Source organism: Anolis carolinensis, chromosome X (assembly GCF_035594765.1).
Source record: "Anolis carolinensis isolate JA03-04 chromosome X, rAnoCar3.1.pri, whole genome shotgun sequence".
Taxonomy (NCBI): domain Eukaryota; kingdom Metazoa; phylum Chordata; class Lepidosauria; order Squamata; family Dactyloidae; genus Anolis; species Anolis carolinensis.
Genome location: NC_085847.1, coordinates 8,279,863 through 8,300,563, shown reverse-complemented (window position 1 = coordinate 8,300,563; position 20,701 = coordinate 8,279,863). Strand labels below are relative to the sequence as shown.

Below are 20,701 nucleotides of genomic sequence, written 5' to 3'. Positions count from 1 at the left end.
TTTTATTTACAGCATTTATATCCCGCCCTTCTCACCCCGAAGGGGACTCAGGGTGGATCACATTACACATATAGGCAAACATTCAATGCCTTTTTAAACATAGAACAAAGACAAGACAAACATAGGCTCCGAGTGGGCCTCGAACTCATGACCTCGTGGTCAGAGTGATTCATTGCAGCTGGTTGCAGCTGGCTTGCTCTCCCGCCTGCGCCACAGCTCGGGCCCCTTCCACACAGCCATATAACAATATCCCACATTATCTGCTTTGGGTTCTATGGCAATGTGGAAGGGCCCTCAGATAACCCAGTTCAAAGCAGATAATGTGGGATTTTCTGCCTTGATATTCTGGAATATAGGGATGTGGAGAAGGGCCCTTAGATGTCTTGTGAGACAGCAAGAATACTTTTTTTTTCAGGTGCTGAATTCGGAAAGCACAAGAAGGCAAATTAAAAGTGTGTGGACAGTTTGTGAGGGGGGGGGGAGGACAAGATGGGAGAAACGCTGAGGGGATGTTGGGCCTGAGGGCGCCCAAATCCCCTCAGAAGAGTTGGCCCTGACTTTGGCATTGCGAAGTCACTAATATTATTACTATTATCTCACCTTTCCTCCAGATATTAAAAAAACAGGTTCTTTTCCCAGACAGAGGCCCTTCCACTTCGAAGCAGATATTGTGAGATTTTCTGCCTTGATATTCTGGGTTATACTCCCGTGTGGAAGGGCCCAGAGGCTTCCATCTGCCCCTGTGGCACACCGCTATAACTACCCCTTCGCTCCCGCCCCGGCCAATGGCAACGCAGAACAGGCAGGCCGCTCTTCTGGGATTGGAGGAGGGCGCTGTCAATCCGGGCCCGAGCGCCGTTTCTGTCCCTGGCCGAAGCTAGGCGCGCTTTTGTGGGACAAGGAGGAGGAGGGGAGCCTGCCTTCGCAAGCCGAGATGCCCGTGGACCTGTCGGCCTGGGGAGGGCCCTTGAGCCTCCCCGAGGTGGAGGAGAAGCCCGCCTACCCCTTGCGGGTCCGCTACGGCTCGGTGGAGATCGACGAACTGGGCAAAGTGCTGACCCCGACCCAGGTAAGGCCCGTCCGCGGCCTCCTCGGGTGGAAGACGCAGCCCGAGGGCCCTTCCTTCCCCACAGCCCCATCACCCAGAACATCAAGACAGATGCGCCACAAGATCCGCTTTGGACTGGGCCCTTCCACACAGCCATCTAACCCAGAATGTCAAGGCCCATGGTCCACAAGAGCTGCTTTGAACTGGAGTCTCCGAGTCCACGCAGCCAGGTATCCCAGTTCAAAGCAGAAAAGGTGGGATTTGGTTGTATTCAGTTGTGTTGAAGGGGCCTCTGGCAGCCTTTGCAGTCCACAGATCAATCATTCATATACAGTAGAGTCTCACTTATCCAACACTCACTTATCCAACGTTCTGGATTATCCAACGCATTTTTGTAGTCAATGTTTTCAATACATCGTGATATTTTGGTGCTAAATTCGTAAATACAGTAATTACTACATAGCATTACTGCCTATTGAACTACCTTTTCTGTCGAATTTGTTGTATAACATGTTTTGGTGCTTAATTTGTAAAATCATAACCTAATTTGATGTTTAATAGGCTATTCCTTAATCCCTCCTTATTATCCAACATATTCGCTTATCCAACATTCTCCCGGCCCGTTTATGTTGGATAAGTGAGACTCTACTGTATATATCTGCACTGCAGTTCAAGACCATTTGAACTTCTCTAGCTCAATTCTATGGAATCCTGGGAGTTGTAGCTTTACAAGATGTTTAGCCTCAGCTACCAAGAGTCCGGTACCCCACCAAACTATAACTTCTGGGATTCCATAGCATTGAGCTCTGGCAGTTAAAGTGGGATCAAACTGCTTTCAGTTGACAGTGTAGATGCACCCACATTCACCATAAGTTGGAAATGATCAAGGCACACGGTAACAATGGATATTGTTTCTGAATGCCTTGGGCCCTTCCAGGATCTGATCCCAAGTTTTCTGTTTATCCCATATTATTTGGCAATGGGGACTCATATAATCTAGTTCAAACTAGAAAACCTGGGATCAGATCCGGGGATATAGGGATTGCTTTGGAAGGGCCCGTTGTCTATTGTAGGGGGCCCTCCAAAATGCTTATATATCCTTTAATGGCTAATGCTAGCACCGGTGATTACTTGAAGGCTAAATCAATATATTTACATTGAAGAAGAAATGTTGTCATAATGATTTAGCCAGAGTTACAAATTCCATCTGAAGGTATTATTTTATGTAAGCTGTTGCAACAGTCGTCCTTGTGCAGCCATGCCCTGCTTGCATTGTGGAAGCAGAGAGTCACCAACCTCATTTCAAGTTTCTCTTGTCATTTCCCCACGCTTGTCTACCAGCAGAATCTTTCATCCTGTTAAGGTTATATATGTTTGGTTGTTTAAAAAAAAAAAAGAATGATAGAACAAAGCTTCCAGAATTATGAGCTGTTAAAGGTGCGTACCTTTTTGGAACATGCTGTCGGCATGTGTGTGTGTGTATGCGTGCAGACTCTCTTCTCATATGTATGCTAAAAAATTCAAAAGTATCCACTTTAAGTTGTGTCTCCTTGGGTGGGCATAAATGCCAAGTAGAGAGCTGATTTTCAGAATGACTCCCAAGTTCTTCTTTTTCGAATCCATTGTTTTGATTTGCAAGCTATTATCTTACAGCATGCCCTTAACATTCCTAACAGTTTCCCTGCCTGGGTAATAATTTGCAAAAAGTATGTTAGGACAGTGCAGAACATTTTACATCAAGGATTTTTTTCATGGCCAGTTAGTCTTGACAACTGGAATGGCCTGTCTGTACCAGCATCTATGAGACCAGTTCATTAAATTATGCCCCTTCCACACAGCTGAATAAAATCCCATATTTTGTTCTTTGAACTGGTACATATACTTTGAAATGTGGGTTGAAAATTCAGAAAATACTTGTCAGTTAGTAATGTTAATGTTCCTACATGAGACTTGGCTTGGGAGATCTCCTATTTAGCCTGGAGCAGCTATTGGAGTGGCCATCTCTTATGGGGCTTTGGACCACTAGTTGGATTGTCTGCCAACCTTTTAAAAAGTCTGATAGGTCTTCTGTAACTAAATCAAAAATTGAGATGGTGAAATTTACTTTTCCATAATATTTTTAAACCATTGGATTTACCAGTTGGGCAACAAATGCCCAGATAATAGAACAGTACCCTTGAATTAAATAATTACTGTAAATGATAGGAGGCAGTTGTTGGGACCCAGGTGTTTAATTTCCCTCTGATATTAGACATGATTTGAAAATTCATTGCCATTTTATATATAGGATGTGATGATCCACTGTTGGTGGAAATCGTGGATCTGGAGTGTCTACTGTAAAAGGAAGAAAACGGTCCTGGGTGACGGAAAGTGTTGTGTCTTTCCCCTTTTGAAATGATAACTGCCTTGCCATTTTGTTTTGGCAGGTGAAGAATCGCCCAACGAGCATTGAATGGGAAACCTGTGATCCAGAGAAATTCTATAGTTTGGTTCTTACTGACCCTGATGCCCCTAGCAGGAGAAATCCCAAATTCAGGTGAGAGAAGCCGGGACAGTTTGAATCATGTGGGACCATGTAGAACAGTGGTTCTCAACCTGGGGTCCGCAGATGTTTTTGGCCTTCAACTCCCAAAAATCATAACAGCTGGTAAACTGGCTGGGATTTCTGGGAGCTGTAGGCCAAAAACATATGAGGACCCCAGGTTGAGAACCACTGATCTAGAATTTCTGTGTTGCGTTGGATCTAGTAGATAACCTGGATGCTGCATTTAAGAGGTTTCCCATGCCCTGACTGGATGGCAAAAGGGTTGAGAATCAGCTTGCAGGAGCTAAAGATCAAGGGGTAGCTTTTGCCTGATATCTCCTTTGTCACAGGCCCACCTGGTGAGGACAGAGGGAAGGTCTTCTTGGAGGCTGCTCTCATCTGTGGAATTTGATTCAATAGGTTACATTGGCCCTTCCATTAGCATGTAAAGAGCTTTAAAAAAACCCCCCCAAAAAAACCCAGGCACTTAGCAATTAACCTATTGTGCAGAAAGGTTTTTTAATAGGGTATATGCTGTACTTTTTTCAAATTGCTATGCTTTTATATGCTTTTATACTGTTTTAAATTGCTTGTGTTTTAGTAGGATATCTTTTTTTAACTTTATGTTGTTAGCTGTACTTTTTAAATTTTTGTCTATAATCTACCATGGTAGGAGATGGGCATTATTAAAATTAAACGAACAGCTTGCCCCGTTCCATTCTGTAATTAATCTGTAAATTTGATTTGCTTCTAAAAGTTTGTCCTGATTTTTACCTTGGGAATTTTTCTCAAATGTATACTTGGGGGTAAGGTGATTGCGCACCTTGTAGTAGTTTTCACTTGGTGCGTTTTTTTAATGGATTACTCATACACACCAGTGCATGTGCACCTTGATTGGTTGCAGTGGGGAAAAAAACCTGCCATGATACAGCTGTATGATTGCTTCAAGACTCCTTCCGTTTTTTTCTTTGGCACTGATTTCAATCAGTGCACATGTGTGCTGGTGTGCGTCAGTAAGCTAGAGGAAGTAAGCTAGAGGAAGAATACCACATGAACTGAAAACTGAGAAATTGTACCTTCCTGTGTTATTTATTATCAGGTATAAATAAAAACAGGCACAAGAGTCTTAAAGCACAATCAAATTCTTTATAATATTGCAGTGCAATTTAATTTAAAATGGTAAAAAGTATAACACTATATAACATGGTTTTTGTTCCTGGGTTATAAATGTCATTTCCTAATTGGTTCTATCATAAAAACATGGAAAAAGTTTATTCAAAAACTTTGTTTTTGTGAGACATCCTGCAGCCCATAGAGTCTCCACCAATTCAACATAATTTGTGGCAGCCACATAAATGAAGTTTCTGGAGTATAATAACTACCATACTTTCAAAGGAAGTACCCCACAAAATAAGTAAATGGGAAATAATACTTTCAAACCAGGAACATATTTTTAATTTTTTTTGTTATATAGTGTAATCTCTCCCCTTGTTAAAAGCCTCTTCCTCAGTCTAAAATATCAATTCTCTAACAAAAGGGCATATACTCAAAGTGCTTGTATTGGTCATATTATTGGTTACAGGTTAGGTGAGCTCCAGCTTGAGGCTGGAGCACTTTTGAAATACATATGTCCATGAACTAAAGGTTGAGCGTACTGTGGAGGCATATGGGTCCTTCCTCTGGGGTGAACTCAAGGAAATCTAATTTTGGTTGGCCCTTGTGACAATCAGAACTTGGAAAAGGTTATTTTTTTCAGACTACAACTTTTGGGACCTTCCAGTCAGCGCAAATACTGTAGTCTAAAGTGTCCAGAGGGCACTCAGTTGCAGTAACACCATTCTAGGCTGCTATCAGAGTGCTCCCTCCTCTTTCTCTGTTTAGTCAATTTTTTAAAAATAAGAATAAAGAGCTGAATGACTGAAATGAAGTGGGAAGAAGCAGCATACCTTCTCTATACCTGATGGACAAAGGAAATATGTTCCTGAGCAGCACTTTAATAAAAAAAACTGTTACTAGAAGTAGAAATAACAGAAAAACATAGGAATAATTTTTTACATTACAAAAAGGAAGAGTGGTTCAACATTTTTGTAAACATTTAATCCAAAGCTATCAATATGGATATGTGGAATGAAAAATGTTAAGCCTTACATAAGTAAACAAAAACATGTTAAACCTTTTAGGGAGAACTTGAAAGCTCTCCAAAATGTATCCACGGATGTGTTTTTCCTTTCATCAGCTTGTACTGTTCTCATGATTTCCATTTTGATATCCAAACCTATAGATGTATGGTTTCTAAACAGGCTTGAGTTAGCTGGTGAAGTAATATCTTCTGGAGGCAGATGTTTACTTTGCCTGCTGCAGTTACAGTATGATCAGCTAGAGCAGAAACCTGTTTTCTTCCAGCTCAAGCTTTATTCCATTCCTTACTGTAGGTAGGCTGCTCCAACCCAACACTGATCCTGCTGAAAAAGAAAAAAAAGTGGTCATTAAAAAAACAGATATTTTGGACAGATATTTTGCTAACTGAGGTATGCATGTGTTAGGAAAAAATCCAGCAGCTCTTCCAACATGCAGATTCAGTTGCCCTTTGGATTCAGGTATTAGTAACTGACCGTCTGAAATACGTTGAAATATCTTCTGCATACATGACATTCTGCAAAACTGTCTTTGGGTCTCCATCCGTGAAGAAATTGAGACAGATTCTTTTCTTCTTTAGGGAGTGGCACCACTTCCTTGTGGCCAACATGAAGGGTAATGACATCAATAGTGGTTGTGTCCTTTCAGACTACATTGGATCTGCTCCTCCAAAAGGGTCAGGTAGGTAACCTGTATCTACTTTGTTTACAGACCACTAAGGGTGCTTTTGTGGAGTGTGTGCTTATTCTCTGACTCTTTGAGTTGGCCCTTATAGGCAGAAGCCCCAGGCCTGTCTGTCAGAGTAAGCTGGGAGTGAGAGGCAAAAGAAAAGTAATGCAAAACAGTTGGGGTTTAGTGGTCTGCGCCGTTGCCTTTGCTCTATGCATCAAGAAGAGGAAATAAAATAAACTTTTAAAGAAACCCTGTCAATGATTTCTTAATTGGCTGACTCAGTGAATCCTGAATGATTCAGTTATGCCAAAGCAGTTGTTTTCACTATGCCCTTTTATTGCGTTTTGGCTTTTTATACAAATAATAGACTATTTGTAGTAGTGGGGCACAGTGATTTGATGATGGGATTTGTATCTGTAGAACGAAAATAAAGAAAGAAAAGCAAACTTGCGTTGCATTTTTGCTAGAAATGTATTGAGGGATAGATCCGAAGAGAAATCTTAATGTAGTATACAAAATCCCCAGAGTTGGCTTTCTCGAGTGCAGGTTCACATGCAGATATCACAGAACTGTGTGGCTGCCTTCTTCTAGAACAAAGAAAGAACAACATCTAACCTCTTGGGAAATAAGCAGGAATGGCATGTAACCAAAGAATAGCACTCTGCTTATCAATAAAAGAACGACAAAGGTGAAGGTGCTTGGGTCTTGCTATCATCCTGCACACTGGTTCAGGTTACTCATTGCAAGTATTAGTGGTCAGCTTCCAACAGGCTTTGTAAGATGCAGACTTCGATGCTGTATGTCAGCCTTCCCTACAATGCTTTCCTGCAAAAAGTTGAGTCTGCTACCCACATAAGCTGTAGTCACTATGGCCAGTAGTTGAAGATTATAGGAGTTGTAGTGCAAATCCTCTAGAGGGTTTGCCCATTTGTTGCAACACTATCGATGCACATTTTATGAAGTAGCCAAAGAAAGTGGACAATTTCACAGGGAAGTCTGGAGTTGCCTGGAGACAGTTTTAAATTGCCTGGTTACATCGGTGGATCTTACCCCCCTCTCTTGTGTCTGACAGGGCTCCATCGCTACGTGTGGCTGGTCTATCAGCAGCCCCAGCAACTGAACTGCAATGAGCCCATCCTCAGCAACCGTTCGGCGGATCAGCGCAGCAATTTCCATGTGTCTTATTTCCGCAAGAAGTATAAGCTGGGAACCCCTGTGGCAGGCACATGCTACCAGGCGGAGTGGGATGACTATGTGCCAAAGGTCTATGAGCAGTTATCTGGAAAGTAAAGCTGGCCTCTTGCCCTGTTCCAATGCCTGCTCTTCCGTACCACCCTTTACCTGTAGTGTTGCATAAATTACTGGGATGATACTGGAAACCCCAAAGTGCTCCCGATGCTCGCATGGGGGCATGCATTTTCATTTTACTCAGCTAGTTGGTAATGTGATCAGTCCCAAATGTATTAATTTAGTCTGTTACAACAAGTTAAATCTGTGTGGCCCTCAAGATCATGGTGGACTGCATCATCCCTCAGAAACAGCCTGATGGGAGCTGCAGCCCAGCAGCCTCTGGAGGGCCACATGTTGGCGTACCCATGAGGCAGGGCGTCATCACACAGGCTTCTTCTCTTTCACAGTTCTGCTCATAGGCTCGGAAAGTCCTGGTGGTATTTTGGTGGGAAGGGAGGTGCAAAGCATACTGGCCTTCTGTGTGGCTGATGTATTTAAACATGGTAGTGAGCCTCCTTTTAGACAGTATTGAGACTGCTGTTTTGATTGCACTTGCCTGTCATCTTTTCTCACTAAGTTCCTCTTATCTTTCATTGCCTTCATGTTTTAGCAAGATGTTAATAGTACTTGCAACCTTTTAAAATCTGTTGTTTATTGTTGGGTTCTTGTCCCCTCCCTCTACCAGTATTTTTTGCCAGTGTTACACATGGAGATGGATCCGTCTTTCTTCCCACTAGTGTTGTTCTTAGGCAGGCTATCGCAGATGTTCTTAGAGATTTATTGGCTTGGCCCACACATTCACCAGTGTTGTAGCACTTCCTTAGCAAGGGGAGGGGCAATGTGTGTATCTGCTCTTGTTTCTGTTTGGAACTCTCAATAAAAAGTTTAGAATTGAGGTTGGTGTTTGGACTTGTTTGCTGTTCCTTGGTAGGGTCATGCCTACATTATATCTATCATTTTACATGACTCTCCTTTCCTATACTGTATTGTCAAAACAACCCTTTGAGGCTGGTCAGGCTGCGACAGAGTCTGTTTAAAATATGAATTGCCAATTTGTGGGGCTTCTAGGCAAGGCAATTTCTCCTTGCATTTTGGCCAAAAATGAGTCAGAAGGAGAACTCTGAAGAAATCAAGGGCAGTAGAAACAGCCTTGGGGAGGCAGTGCCCACCACTCTCCCGATTACTATCTCACATTGTTCTCCATATCTCTTGGTTTTACTGTACCATTTCATGATTTTAAAAGATTATGTTTTAATATCCACGCATTGTTATGCCATAGCTATCACTCAACCTCTTGTTCGAGCTTTCTATTGACTTCTGAATTTTAAAAAATTACCCGTGAGAGCTATCTTCAGATAAGCGATCTCTGATCACATCCTTGTGAATTCAAGTGTTATATCATTTGTGTTTGTGTCAGGAAAACAGTCTCCTTGGTAGGCACACTGACTAGCCAAACTTAGTATATTAAGCAGAATTTCACTTGCAGGTTACACAATCTAATTTATATCACCAAGTACAAACAGGTTATTGTCCACAGTATGTAGGGAAAACAATATGTGCCAAAACACACATAAACCTGCAATTTTGACCAAAAATAAACAAGCCAGCAACAGCAAAGCACTTTAATTCCCAACATCACAGCCTCTTTAGTCTGACAGTGATTGGGACAGAAAGATTGTCAAATCCAAGAACATTAGAGAAAAGGGAAAACTTCTGGAGATACAGATTTTAACACTCTACATGACCTTTTTTTTTTCAACCCAGCAGGTGACATCAAGCGTCATTTATTGACTTTAGATTACTCTGTTCTGTATTTCATATAACTGCCTTGAATACACAAAACATCTCTTTAAACAGCTGAAGAACGAAAGCCAGAACATCTTTCTGTAATATTTCAATATTTCTGTTCTGGTAGGGTAAACACACATTTTAGGTAGCAAGCTGCAACCTTATTGAAACTAGCAGACTGATTGGAAGGCTTACGCAGTGTTCAATTTTTCTCATGTTTGCACAATGAGTGCCAAAAGGTGCTGTGCAGGGTGGATTTTATTGTAATTTCCCCAAGAAATGAATAGGTGGCTCACAGTTCAGGAACGTGTTGTATGTCTTTCGGGCTGTGTGGCCATGTTCCAGAAGTATTCTCTCCTGACGTTTCGCCCACATCTACGGCAGGCATCCTCAGAGGCTGTGAGGCATGGATAAACTAGGCAAGGAAAGGAAAATATATATATAAATGTATATAAAAATACAGTAGAGTCTCACTTATCCAAGCTAAACGGGCTGGCAGAAGCTTGGATAAGCAATTATCTTGGACAATAAGGAGGGATTAAGGAAAAGCCTATTAAACATCAAATTAGGTTATGATTTTACACATTAAGCACCAAAACATCATGTTATACAACAAATTTGACAGAAAAAGTAGTTAAATACGCAGTAATGTTATGTTGTAATTACTGTATTTACTAATTTCACGATATATTGAAAACATTGACTACAAAAATGGCTTGGATAATTCAGAGGCTTGGATAAGCGAGGCTTGGATAAGTGAGACTCTACTGTATATACAGTCTGAAAGATATACAACAACCCTGTGATCCCGGCCATGAAAGCCTTCGACAACAGTTTACCAGCTGTTAGGATTTCTGGGAATTGAAGGCCAAAACATCTGTGGAGCCACAGGTGGAGAACCACTGGACTAGAAGGTCTCTTCCAACTCTATTACTCTATGATTCTATGAGCCCTTAGCCACTCTGGTCAAAGCTCTGGCATTCTGGGAGATGATGGGGCAGTGATGGCCAAACATGGCTCCTCCAGCTATTTTGGACTTCAACTCCCAGAAGCCCCCATCGGCTTGGCCAGCGGCAAGGGATTCTGGGGGCTGAAGTCCAAACCACCTGGCAGGCCCAAGCCAGGGAGCTTAACCTCGGCCGGCCCGAATGCGCCTGCGCAGAAGCGGCGTTCTAATTGGGAGGGAAGTTGAACCCGGGCGGCCACGTGGGTTCCAAGTCTCGGAATCCGCTGCGTAACGGTGAAGCTCAAGGAGAGTCGGGTCATCCCTTCGTCGGGAAGGCAGGCAGGCAGGACCCGAGGCCGAGTGGCGCCATGCCCAGGGGCAGCCGAAGCGTGGGCTCCCGGCCCGGGGCCAGGTAAGAAGGGGGGAGGCAGCTCCACGGTCCACTTAACCCGGTTTGATACCGCTTTGGCTGCCCTGGCTCCGGGCAATGGACCCCACCGCATGGGCCTCGTGCAACTACAACCCCCAGGATCTCAGAGTGGAGCCAGCTGCCTTGAGGAAATCACTCTGCACATGCTCAGGGGCCTTCTTGCAACCCCGAGCTTAAACAGCGGCTTGAATGCCAAGTTAAGACATTTCGATTGAAATGGCAGAAGGATTTTTTAAAAGTTTGTCTCCGTTTATCTGGCAGTGCGGACTCATAGAATCCAGTTGAAAACAGCAAACCTGGGATCAGATCCTGGGCTACAGGGCCTGCCTGGAAGGGCCCAATCTCTGATTTGAACTGGGTTAGATGAGTCCGCACTGCCAGACAACCTGGGATAAAACAGAAAACCTGGGATCAGATCCTGGGGGATAGGGCACAGAGTGACCTTGGGAAAGTCACACTCTCTCGGCCACAGGGAAAGCCCAAAGCAAAACACTGAACTCACCTTGCGGAGAAAACGAGTGCCATAAGATAGGTCAAATTATAAGAAGTTATTTATTTATTTATTTATTTGCGACATTTTTATCCTGCCGTTTTCACCCCGAAGGGAACTCAGGGCGGTTTACAAGTATATATACATACAATATATTATATTATACGACTATATTGCAATATTATATTATACGACTATATTGCAAATGTTATGATACATTTTGGGGGACAAACAGTCCTCTTTGCATTTTATTCCTTACCTTGATCTCCTTCCCATTTGTCCACATAGAACTAGTTCTATATTGCCATATAATGCAGTTTCAAGTGCATTACGTGGTCAGGATAGACCCATATTGTGCCATTCAGATTGCATTATATGGCAGTGTAGAACCAGCCTTAATAACAATAATGATAATATAATAATAATAGATGAGAAATGGGATCTGCTCGCATTATTTGCCAATACATCACACAGTCCTAGACACTTGGGAAGTGTCCAACGTGTAATCCACTACAACAGCCAGCAGACTGATCTTGTTTGCTGTGTACTCATCTTGTGTATCAAATAATAATAATAATAATAATAATAATAATAATAATAATAATAATAATGTGATCTGCTCGCATTATTTGCTGATACATCACACAGTCCTAGACACTTGGGAAGTGTCCAACGTGTGATCCAATACAACAGCCAGCAGAATGTCTGCTGTGGACTCATCTTGTTGTGTTTCCAATAATAATAATAATAATAATAATAATAATTGGGTGCCATACCAAAAGATCTCAGCCGGCATTTGGAAACAATAGACATTGACAAAATTACGATCTGCCAACTGCAAAAGGCCACCCTACTGGAATCTGTGCGCATCATCCGAAGATACATCACACAGTCCTAAATGCTTGGGAAGTGTTCGACTTGTGATTTTGTGATACGAAATCCAGCATATCTATCTTTTTGCTGTGTCATAAAATAAAATAATAATAATAATAATAATAATTTATTACCTGCCTCTCCCAGAAGCTCAAGGCAGGGTACAACATGGCTAAAACAGAGAGAGAAGACTACACTATGTAACACAATTTTTGTCACTGGGTTATCAATGTCATTTCCTAGTTGTTTTTGTTGTAAAAACACGGGAAAAGTTTATTAAACTGCCAAAACTTGGTGCGGGAGGGACATCCTGCAGCGCCTTTTGCTCAAGTTTTTGGATGAGTACCCCAACCCGTTTGACATAGTTTGTGGCAGCCACAAAAACAACGCGCAGGACGACTACCCTTCTCAACAGCCCTGTTAGGTAACTAGCCTTAGAGGCAGGGTGAAGCTGTTTGTGTTCTCTGCGGCCCCGAGTTCCACCCGGGTGAAGAACCGAGATTGGAAGCCATTGTCTTAATAGGCCCTCCAGCTCCTGCGCTGTCTCTCCGGCCTTTCTCGAGTCTTTCTCAAGCCGTTCTGGCCCTGAAAGCAAGCGGTGAAACCTGGGATGACTGGACTCTGCCTTCGGAAGGAGGCCGGCTGCTTTGAGGCGGCTGTTTGTTGTGTGGGCAGCTAAACAGATCCTGGGGGCTCTTGAATTACTCATAAAACTAATGATGTAGGAACCTGGCGCTGAAATGTCAAACACAAGGGGCACCATTAAGTTCTTAGGTACGGGGAAGATGAGGTTTTGTTAATATAATGAGGTTTATTTTTTCTCTTCCCCTCCTCTCTCCTCCCTTGAACTGGAAATGCCAAGAATTGAACCCATGAGGTTCTGTGTGCAAAACACGGTGGGGTTTTTTCTTGCGTTTCTGAGCGACAGTCCCTTCTCAAAAGGAGAGGAGAGGCTCAAGGCTGATGATGCCCATGACTTTTTATTCTAAGCTTGCTGAGCTGCTCTCCTGATATAGACGCTTAAATCGGTGGGCAAAACGTGGTCTTTCAGAGGTGCACTGTACCTCCCAGCATTCTTCACTCATTCCATGCTGGCAAAGCCTCACCAGGCTTGCACAGTGTTGTATAATCCTTAAACAAAACTTCTGGAGACTATCCAGATGTAGGATCTCAGCCAAAGAGTCTGAGACTCAAACCACTACATCATCAGTCTTATTTCTTGTCCTTATCAGTTATTCATGTTCATCCAAATATTTTCCAATCTGAGAATTTTCTCGGAACACTTACAGACCAGAAGATTGACTTAAGATATAGTTATTAAACTAGCTTGGGTATCCGGTGATGCCCCGATTAGGTCTTTTGTAATGCTATTTATAAGACATTGTCTTTGTTTGCTTTTGTTTTTATGAATGCTGTCATTTCAAAATGCAAAATGCTTGTGGGTGAACTACAAATCCCATTGTTGTGGGTCAGTTCTCCCCAAACACCACTGTGTTGGGTCTGTGGTCCAAGTTTGGTTGAGATTGGTTGTTGGCAGGAGTCACAGGACTCTCTGGAAGTGGGATGAATTATAACTCCCAAAATCCATACCTTTCCAGTATGTTCTGTGGGTCATTGGGGTGGGGGGGGGTAAGTGTGCCAAGTTTGATTTAGAATTAAATCCATTGTTTGCTGGAGTCACAGGGCTCTTTGAAAGTGGAGGGCCAGCTTAGAAAATAAATAGAGACAAATATACATACATACACTCTCTCTCTCTCTCTCTCTCTCTCTCTCTATATATATATATATATATTCATGTCAGGAGCAACTTGAGAAACTGCAAGTCGTCTTATTTCTTGTCCTTATCGGTTATTTGTGTTCATCCAAATATTTGTAATTCATGTCAGGAGCAACTTGAGAAACTGCAAGTTGCTTCTGGTGTGAGAGAATTGGCTGTCTGCAAGGATATTGCCCAGAGGACGCCCTGATGTTTTACCATCCTGTGGGAGGCTTCTCTCATGTCCCCGCATAGGAATCCCACAATTCCTAACAGCTGGTAGGCTGTTAGGAATTATGGGAGTTGAAGTCCAAAACACCTGGAGGGAGGGCCGAAGTTTGCCCATGCCTGGTCTAGGAAAACCGCCTGCAAACTAATTCATAGAAAATATTAAACATTGAGGAACATATTAGAAGTTTTTTTCAACAGTGATGTTGAAGTGCTTCTACTTCATCAAACCATTAAATTCATGTGTGAAATTGTGAGACGTCTTCCACGTTTGGAAAAAGAGTCTTCCGGGAAACAGGTAATGTTACTAATTGGGTTCAATCAGTTCCTGGGCTGAACTTTTTTTTGTTTTTCTAAGCCAAATGTTAATTTATACCAGAAAGATCTTATTACTTTTTTATTCTTAGATGGCTCCAATTAACAGTATATAATTGGGAAACGGAAGATTTGCAGACAATAACCTTTTGGATGAGAACATTCCTGTTCCGTTGAAAATTCTCACTTCGCATCCCTCTGGCTGCAATGCAGCCATATCTGGAGGGCTATACTTTTCTCACCTCGGGCTCAAGGTTTTGATTCTTATCAAGAAATATGTACGGAGTCACAAAATATGAGCCTGCCTTGCCATTATTCCAACCCAAAGTGGACTGATAAATATATGGAATGCCTCTGTCGATCAGTGTGGCCCAATCCACCAATTTGAGTTTTAAAAACATCCACATTCAATATCAAAGTGAATGGCTAAGGAGCAGAAATTATATTTAAACAATATAATATGTTTAGGCATTCAAGGCTTTGAGGCTGAGATGCTATGTTAAGGCACCATGGCATCAACCTTCACATATTTTTAATTTGTATATTGTGGAAATTTGGGCTTGGCCCCATGTTAGCTGCCCCGAGCCCCCACGGGGAGATGGAGGCGGGGTATAAAAATTAAATTATTATTATTATTATTTTATTTTATTATGTCACAGCAAACAAGATAGATATGCTGGATTTCGTATCACAAAATCACAAGTCGAACACTTCCCAAGTGTCTAGGACTGTGTGATGTATTTTTGGATGATGCACACAGATTGCAGTTGGCAGATCGTAATTTTGTCTATTGTTTCCAAATACCGGCTGAGATCTTTTGGCACGGCAGCCAGTGTGCCCATCACCACCGGGACCACCTGTACTGGTTTCTGCCAGAGTCTTTGAAGTTCAATCTTGATAATAATAATAATAATAATAATAATAATAATAATAATAATAATAATAATAATAATAATAATAATAATAGAAACACAACACGATGAGTCCACAGCAGACACTCTGCTGGCTGTTGTATTGGATCACATGTCGGATAATTTATTATTATTATTATTATTATTATTATATATGGCAATGTGTCGATTCTATCATGCAAACCTTGAGTTGAATGGCAGCATGGTGACACTGCTTTCAGGTTGGGGAGGGTGAACCCTTCTGTATCAGTGCTCTCACTGCTCTTTCCTCTCTTGCTCCACAGCCCAGCTCCATCTCATGCCCACCCTCCGGCTCATCCTCCCCCTTCCGCCGTGGCTGCCCCGGCTCAGCCCCAGCAGCCAGGCTTGATGGCCCAGATGGCGACCACCGCGGCCGGAGTGGCGGTGGGCTCCGCCGTGGGCCACGTGGTGGGCGGCGCTCTCACCGGGGCGTTCAGCGGTGGCTCGGAGCCCCCCAAGGCAGCAAGCAGCCCTGCTCCGGTAATGCCGTCATTGCTCAGCTCTGTCTCTGTGTGTCAGGAGTAGGAGGACAACTGCTAGTCTTGGGAGTAAATGCCACATCCCGGTTAATTTGCTATGCAGGTTGATTATTCACCTGTATTTTGTGAACCATCATACAAAAGGGGATAGATCTCTCCCTCGGGGATCTTAGATTCTGACACTCAACCCAGGAGGAACAACAGTGACTTAACATTAGCTTTATCTTCTTTGGTATGTAATAGATTATAATTCCATAGATTAATCACATATTAGCAATAACTCCTTCTATGTCGTTAGGTTGTATTTTTAAGGTCATAGGAGCCCCTGGTGGCACAGCGGATTAAACCGCTGAGCTGCTGAACTTGCTGACCGAAAGGTCAGTGGTTCGAATCCGGGGAGTGGGGTGAGCTCCCGTTGTTAGCTCCAGCTTCTGCCAACCTAGCAGTTCGAAAACATGCCAATGTGAGTAGATCACTAGGTACCGCTCCGGCAGGAAAGTAACAGCACTCCATGCAGTCATGCCAGTGGCCACATGACCTTGGAGGTGTCTGTGGACAATGCAGGCTCTTCAGCTTAGAAATGTCAGGGGAAACCTTCATGTCAAGGGAAAACTTTTACCTTTAAAGTCATAAGCTACTTCAAAGAGGGAAATTCTAGCTGCTGTTGAGCTACTGACAGCTTTAGCCAGCAAAACAAACAAGGAATGGTGGCGTTATAGTCCAGCAGCATCTGGACTACAACTTAAACGCCATCAGCTTTAATGTTGGCATTTTAGCTGGTTTGTAGCTGGGATGTGTAATTGATTGCATGGCCTCTCTTTAATTAGTGGCTACTGCTGCCTTTTAGTGAGCACTTTATTTAATCTGAGTTGAGTTCTTGCTAATTTGTTGTTTTCATGTAAATTGGTGTGTCACTGATTTTATAAATACTGATGTATTTTATGTGCTTGTGGCACCATCATGTTCTGCTTCATAAGCCTCCCTGAGTCCCTATTGGGAGATGGTAGCGGGGTATAAATAAAGTATTATTATTATTATTATTACCTGCAGAAAAATGCTCTTTGCATGTAGGGTGAGCTTGAGTTCAATCTCTCCAAGGCCAGCATGGAGACGGTCAAAGTACACAAACTCTTACTGTTTTTTTAAAGGGTAAAGCAGTCAGGGAAATCTATAATAACAGAATGACATATAGCATGTAGCTGGGTTTTTATAGAGGCAGGGAGTTTGGCTTTCTTTTGGCTGCAGCAGGGTCCTGCTTAGAGGGTCAGCTAAAAGTAGATGTGGATGAGACGCCGTTTAGCAGTGGCTTTACTCAAAAGATTAGCTCACGAAGTCTGTGGTTGCTTAAGCCGACTGGCACCCCATTTCCACCCCACACCAAAGAGAGTTTTCCTGGCCCCATCGAAGTTGACTGACGCCTTACATAACCATCTTGCCAGCTCTGACTGTGTGTTGCATTGGATTTTGCAATGCATTTTGTATTGACATGTCACCTTTCCCCCAGAATTGGGACTCCAAGCAACTTATGCAAATAAAATGAAACATATAGGCTTGCTAGTGTTAGTGACCCTTACATGCTTAAGTCCATCTTTGGAAGGGGGTACAGCAACAACATAGTACTATATAATATAATAATATTGTGCTATGGTAATAATATAATATATTGTATATACATGTAATATTGATACTAATATTATAATGTAATGCAATATAATAATAATATTAATTATATATTATATATTAAATGCAATATTACTAATAATATAATGGTATAGTGATATAGTGCAATATAGTAATATACTGTATATACTCGAGTATAAGCCTAGTTTTTCAGCCCTTTTTTTTTTTGAAAATAATTTTTTATTGAAATTTCAAATAAGATTAACAGCAAGAGCATGGAAACAAAGAGGTTATTAGGGGAAAGGGTGAGGGATGTGCATAGAAACAATGAAAAAGGAGTAAGGGGAAGGAACAACTGACACAAAAAAAGAAAACCCCAAATTAAAAACGATCACCCAATGAAGTAAGAAGGAAGACAGACAAAAAGAAACGCAAAAAACCCAAAAAACAAAAAAACAGTAGCAATATATATATATCTATATATATATATGTGTGTGTGTGTGTGTGTGTGTGTGTGTATATATATATATATGTATAAGTAATGAACCAAAAATACAAATAAAATAAATAGTAAAATTGACTTCCATTGCGTACACAGATACTTTACATCTTCTTGCATTTGATCTATTACCACTGGATATTCATTTAAATTAACATCATCATTTGTTTTTCTCTTAGATATTTTTTTATCAAGTCCCAGTTTGTTTGCCTTTTTGATATGCCATTATTATTTTTTAGTAAATACGTCAATTTGTCCATATTCATCATTTCCAACACCTTATTTAACCAGCAACTTAGTTTGGGGGTTTCTTTATTTTTCCAATGTTTTGCATATATCATTCTTGCCACCGTGGTGAGTTAGTTAAACAGAATTTCTTTATTTTTATCTTTTTCAATATTGAGCATCCCCAAGAGGAAATACTTTGGGTCCAGCTCTACCTTAATTTGCAACATCTCTTGTATTTTTTAAGACTGAAAAAGCCTCCCTCGGCTTATACTCAGGTGAGGGTCCTGGTGGGCTTATATTTGGGTCAGCTTATACTCGAGAATATATGATACATTTATTATTTTTCTCTATTATTATTGGTATTATTACATTTATCACTTTTCTCTATTATTGTTGCTACTATTACATTTATTTTACTCTATAGCGTGCTGGGCCACACCTCCCACTATCCTGGCCACTGGTTGGCATAATGGGAGCTGTAATCCGTTACTGGGCTACGTGAACGCGGAGTCTGTTCTGATCCGAAACCGTTCCCGGCATTTAAATCATTTCCCCCCATTCTGCCTGACCTTGCTTGAGCTGGAGTCTTCCTTTTTTTCTGCAGGAGCCCAGGCAACAGCCAGCCTACCAGCAAGCCCAGTACGGGCCCTGCCACTATGAGATGAAGCAATTCCTGGAGTGTGCTACCAACCAGAGTGACTTGACTTTGTGCGAGGGCTTTAATGAGGCCCTGAAGCAGTGCAAGTATAGCAACGGTGAGTATTTTTTGGAAAATTGAGATTTTATGATCTATCCCTTGTTAGAAGGGATAACCATTTGAAAAACGACGCCATAAACTCTTGGTTAAAATCATGACTTGTTAGAGTCATAATCTTTTGGGGAAACTGCATTCATACAAGGCATTCAGGTTTCTCAGCTGTTAGACTGATGTGCCAAGATATTTCTTTGAAATGTTAGGGACAAAATGATGCCAATGCACAAAAACACACACATATATAGCAGTTTCAGAACTGTTTCTTTCAGTTGCACAAAAGCATCTACTCTCCCTTAAAATATATTTGCATTTAAATCATGCTCCCAAGAGACAAAAATAAGCAGATTTCTGTAAAAATCACATACTGTAGTTGGTTTGCTCGCAAACTTCATGTATTCGGCATACAGGTACTTTGAACCAAACCTCAAGACTATTCAGAGAATATACCGTATATACTCGAAGATAAGCAGAGTTTTTCAGCCCTTTTTTTTGAGCTGAAAAAGCCTCCCTCGGCTTATAATGGGGTCAAGGCCGGGCAACAGAACCTGGAAGCCATTGCTTGCAATATATGATATATTTCTTACCCTCCCATATCAGTGTGTTTTCCAAAGCCTCCATTGCTCTTAACCAAGAGAATGTTTTGAAAAGGGAAAGACGCCCTTGCAAGTTAGGAAGAAGAAAAATATATATCTTATAAAAGCATTTCCCCTGAAATATTTGTTAATCTCTCCTACAGATATATAGGCATTAACCCCCTGCATGCATTTGCAATCCCTATGTACTTATATATCTGTATCTATCTATCGATATACATTAATTTTATATATGAATTTTCCTCTCATATGTTTGCAGGTCCTTGCAAATCCTATCTCCACATAGATCCATGTACCTGTATATCTGTATCCATATATATACATTATTTAACCTATTGATGCCTCGATTAATGTAATTTTATTGGGATCTATTTTTATTTTGAAATTTATCAGTAGCTGCTTCATTTCCCACCCTCGGCTTATACTCAGGTCAATAAGTTATCCCAGTTTTTTGTGGTAAAATTAGGTGCCTTGGCTTATATTTGGGTTAGCTTATACTCGAGTATATACGATACAAAGCGGTGGTTCTCCTACTGAACCTTTGTGCTGAGAACAAGCCTGTCTTTCCTTCTCTGCAGGCGTTGCTTCCCTCTTGTGAAGACCTTTGAGCACCAATGCACCCATGAACGAGCCATGAATTGGAAGGGACTGGAAGGGCAAGCGAGCAATGGGCAAGAAGGGATCCGGCCAGTTTAATCAAATCTCTTTAGTGCTCTTCTCAGCTGTAGGTAATAAGTGAGGAGATCTCAGGGTGAAATGCCTCATGGCAGGGCTTTTAGGATCTGGTTGTCACTTGTGAAATAAAAAGATGGTTTATTTTAATCTAGAACTTGCTTGTATGTTTTCGTTAATCTCTACATATAATAAAATGAATATATATATATGTGTGGTTGTGTGACTGGGATGTTGACTTATACAGACAAGCTCCCACTTCCACAAAGAGCTCTGGCTCCCACTACTCAGGAGACACCAATGGCCCTCCCGCCAATGACATTGCAGGTTATGGCGAGCGCTGTGAACATGTCCAAGAGCCCTGCCGGTATCTCCCACAAACACCAAGTGGAGGCTTTTATATAGGGACAATTTCATCTTATATTTTCTGTTTGTCCTCCACTACATACATCTCAGTGTTTCTGATTCTCCATTGTTGTGGAATTTGC

General features: G+C 41.8%; 2 protein-coding genes and 1 long non-coding RNA gene across 3 annotated transcripts; 2 read left to right on the top strand and 1 right to left on the bottom strand.

Moving 5' to 3' along the window:
- Nucleotides 1-682: 682 nt before the first annotated feature.
- Nucleotides 683-8,505, top strand: LOC100555543 (phosphatidylethanolamine-binding protein 1). Its single transcript, XM_003222751.4, has 4 exons — nt 683-1,069; nt 3,475-3,584; nt 6,289-6,389; nt 7,453-8,505. Exons 1-4 carry the CDS (start codon nt 935-937, stop codon nt 7,668-7,670), a joined length of 564 nt encoding a protein of 187 aa, XP_003222799.1. The 5' UTR covers nt 683-934; the 3' UTR covers nt 7,671-8,505.
- Nucleotides 5,648-10,508, bottom strand: LOC134292869 (uncharacterized). The gene is made up of 3 exons (XR_009999982.1): nt 10,238-10,508; nt 9,695-9,813; nt 5,648-6,034 (listed from the first exon to the last, which is right to left on the bottom strand). It is a non-coding gene; the product is annotated as an uncharacterized LOC134292869 (long non-coding RNA).
- Nucleotides 10,509-10,588: 80 nt separating this feature from the next.
- Nucleotides 10,589-20,424, top strand: chchd10 (coiled-coil-helix-coiled-coil-helix domain containing 10). The gene is made up of 4 exons (XM_008113730.2): nt 10,589-10,756; nt 15,632-15,848; nt 18,799-18,949; nt 20,120-20,424. The coding sequence occupies exons 1-4, from the start codon at nt 10,713-10,715 to the stop codon at nt 20,137-20,139; spliced, it is 432 nt and encodes a 143-aa protein (XP_008111937.1). The 5' UTR covers nt 10,589-10,712; the 3' UTR covers nt 20,140-20,424.
- Nucleotides 20,425-20,701: the final 277 nt, after the last annotated feature.

Coding starts and splice junctions, on each gene's coding strand:
- LOC100555543 (XM_003222751.4), top strand. CDS start 935: ATGCCCGTGGACCTGTCGGCCTGGGGAGGGCCCTTGAGCCTCCCCGAG. Junction 3,585..6,288: donor AGGAGAAATCCCAAATTCAG/GTGAGAGAAGCC, acceptor TTTCTTCTTTAG/GGAGTGGCACCACTTCCTTG. Junction 6,390..7,452: donor TGCTCCTCCAAAAGGGTCAG/GTAGGTAACCTG, acceptor TGTGTCTGACAG/GGCTCCATCGCTACGTGTGG.
- chchd10 (XM_008113730.2), top strand. CDS start 10,713: ATGCCCAGGGGCAGCCGAAGCGTGGGCTCCCGGCCCGGGGCCAG. Junction 15,849..18,798: donor CAGCAAGCAGCCCTGCTCCG/GTAATGCCGTCA, acceptor TTTTTTCTGCAG/GAGCCCAGGCAACAGCCAGC. Junction 18,950..20,119: donor GCAGTGCAAGTATAGCAACG/GTGAGTATTTTT, acceptor CCTTCTCTGCAG/GCGTTGCTTCCCTCTTGTGA.